The sequence below is a fragment of the Crinia signifera genome, chromosome 4, assembly GCF_055691185.1.
Source record: "Crinia signifera chromosome 4, ASM5569118v1, whole genome shotgun sequence".
Classification (NCBI taxonomy): domain Eukaryota; kingdom Metazoa; phylum Chordata; class Amphibia; order Anura; family Myobatrachidae; genus Crinia; species Crinia signifera.
Window position 1 is genome coordinate 48,075,078 of NC_139220.1, and position 2,488 is coordinate 48,077,565.

Consider the following 2,488-nt stretch of genomic DNA (forward strand, 5'->3'; position numbering starts at 1 on the left):
TCTCTCTCTCTCTCTTGCTCTCCTATTTATTTTTTCCTATCTATCTATCTATCTATCTCCATCAAAGACTATATGGTTCACATGTATGGAATAACAAAATTATATTGTATATGTTAAATTATTAGTATAGTATATTAGTATAGTTAGTATAAATAGATAGATATATAGATAGATATAGATAGATATAGAGAGACAGATATAAATATCTCTATATATCTGTGTGTGTGTGTGTGTGTGTGTGTGTGTGTGTGTGTGTGTGTGTGTATATATACACATATATAGATAGATATATTTATAGATCTATGTATATATATATATATATATATATATATATATATATCTATGGACATAGATAGATATATATAGATATAGATATAGATACACACACAGATGTATAGAGATATTTATATCTGTCTCTCTATATCTATCTATCTATATCTATCTATATATCTATCTATTTATACTAACTATACTAATATACTATACTAATAATTTAACATATACAATATAATTTTGTTATTCCATACATGTGAACCATATAGTTTTTGATGGAGATAGATAGATAGAGATGTATATATATTTCTTTATTGGGCTTATCTAGTATGGTCACAAACCAATGTAGAGAAGCCGGTATACAGTATAATACACTTATACTGCTGTATGACCCTTCGGTCATAACTGTAAACTTGTGCAGTACTTGCTGCAGTTAAATGTAGCTCTCATGAGTCCTTGAAATATAAAGTACATTTATGATTCTCAAGAGCCTTGCATATTTAAAGTATTATCCTCAAATATTGCTGGACATGTAGTATACACACATCTATGAATCATAAGATGATTCAGTTTTTATTTACCATAAATATGAAATATAACACAAACAAAAGACAAATAGTTGAAGAGGATGTTTATGATTCATGCAGAGTGGCTGAGGAAAGCTGTTTAACAAATATATATATATATATATATATATATATATATATATATATATACATACATTTTTTTATTATTTTTTCACAGAAAAAAAAACTAGGCTTTTCTTATAGTAAATGAATAATGTACTCAGTTGCCCCCATCCCTCCCCTGAAATTTCATTATAATAAATTCTTCATTAACCATGGTTCCCTTGTCTCTTACAGCAAAATGAAGGATTTTGGGGAGCTGCCACCTCAGGAGAGAAGAAGTTAAAAGGAAGGACAGGGTGGCCTCAACAGGTCTGGGCCTTAGAACTGAACCCTTAAACCTACCCAGAATGCACAGTAAATATCCTGAAAAATTTGGGATAGAAGGAATATATTCACTGAGCACTCTTCTTCAGGCTATATAGGCAAAGAACTTATATTTATGTAAAATTTTTTTTTTTTTACGAAAATTCTATATATTTTTGGGACGATAAAAGGATTTTTTTTTTTTTTTAAGCAGACAGGATTGTGCACAAATGATTGCCATGTGTTTGCATGAGAAGACTGCAAGTTGTAAACTGCCCTAAACGGATTTATATATAAGGGGCCAGAAAGTGTATATAAAAAATATATAACGTTGAACCATTTGCATATTGCCACAAGGACTCAGGGATTTTTTATTTTTTATTTTTATTATTAATGAGAAACAGCAGGTTTTTTTTTTTTTTTCGTTCTTTTACAGCATATTTTTTAAATTTCAAAGAAGGGACTTTAAAATTAAAAAAGAATTTTAATAGCCGAAACCAAAGCACACATCTCAGTATTATTACAAGGTAAAAAACAGAAGTGTTCATGAATTTGATATTCTGAATTAAAATGTGCAAATATTGTAATGATAATGAGAAATTTCTGCACTGTGAGCTACTTTTTTTTTGTCTCAGAATATATATTGTGCAATTTATATAAAAAAAATATATATATGTAGAGGTTGCTGAAATACTGTTTCTTTTTTTTTTTTTTTTTTAAATGTGTCTCCAGACTCCCCCAAATTTAGTGAATCCATAAATCATATTTTTTCTTTAAAAAAAAAATGTCTGCTCTTTCCCGCATCTTCAGATGTCAACTAAACGGCTCTGCAGTGTGCCGTAGGCACATAAAATGGTCTGTAAATTAGAAGCAGAGTGTTGATAATTTTTAGGTGCACTGATTTCCTGTGGAGGGGGTGGCACCTTCCATAAATTGTACCATTCCTGGTTTTGTGTAATGAGTGATTTGTTATTTGGTGTTTCCACCTAAATTTAGCAGACTTTTTTCTTTCCCATCTTGTACATATAATAAAAAAAAAATGAATCTTAAGAATAACAAAAAAAATGCTTTTAACTACCTATGTGTGTGAAATGACTGTAAAATGTGTATGCTACCTCATGTTTTCATCACTTTCTAAGAGTGTAAAACCACCGAAAAAAAAATGTTCTTGTTTCGGAAGTTAAGCAGAAAAAAATTAAATTACACAAGATGCTCAAGATAACTGTGTTTAGTTTCCTATTATATATATATATATATATATATATATATATATATATACCGTA

The 2,488-nt window shown here is 28.9% G+C and overlaps 1 protein-coding gene across 1 annotated transcript in view; it reads left to right on the top strand.

The window, feature by feature from the left end:
* Positions 1 to 1,938, top strand: part of HAND1 (heart and neural crest derivatives expressed 1) — a 2,878-nt gene extending 940 nt beyond the window's left edge. The window contains exon 2 of the mRNA XM_083179610.1: positions 1,137 to 1,938. Within this exon, the coding sequence (XP_083035736.1) occupies positions 1,137 to 1,238 (102 nt within the window). The 3' untranslated portion in view covers positions 1,239 to 1,938. The remainder of the gene's footprint in view (positions 1 to 1,136) is intronic.
* Positions 1,939 to 2,488: the final 550 nt, after the last annotated feature.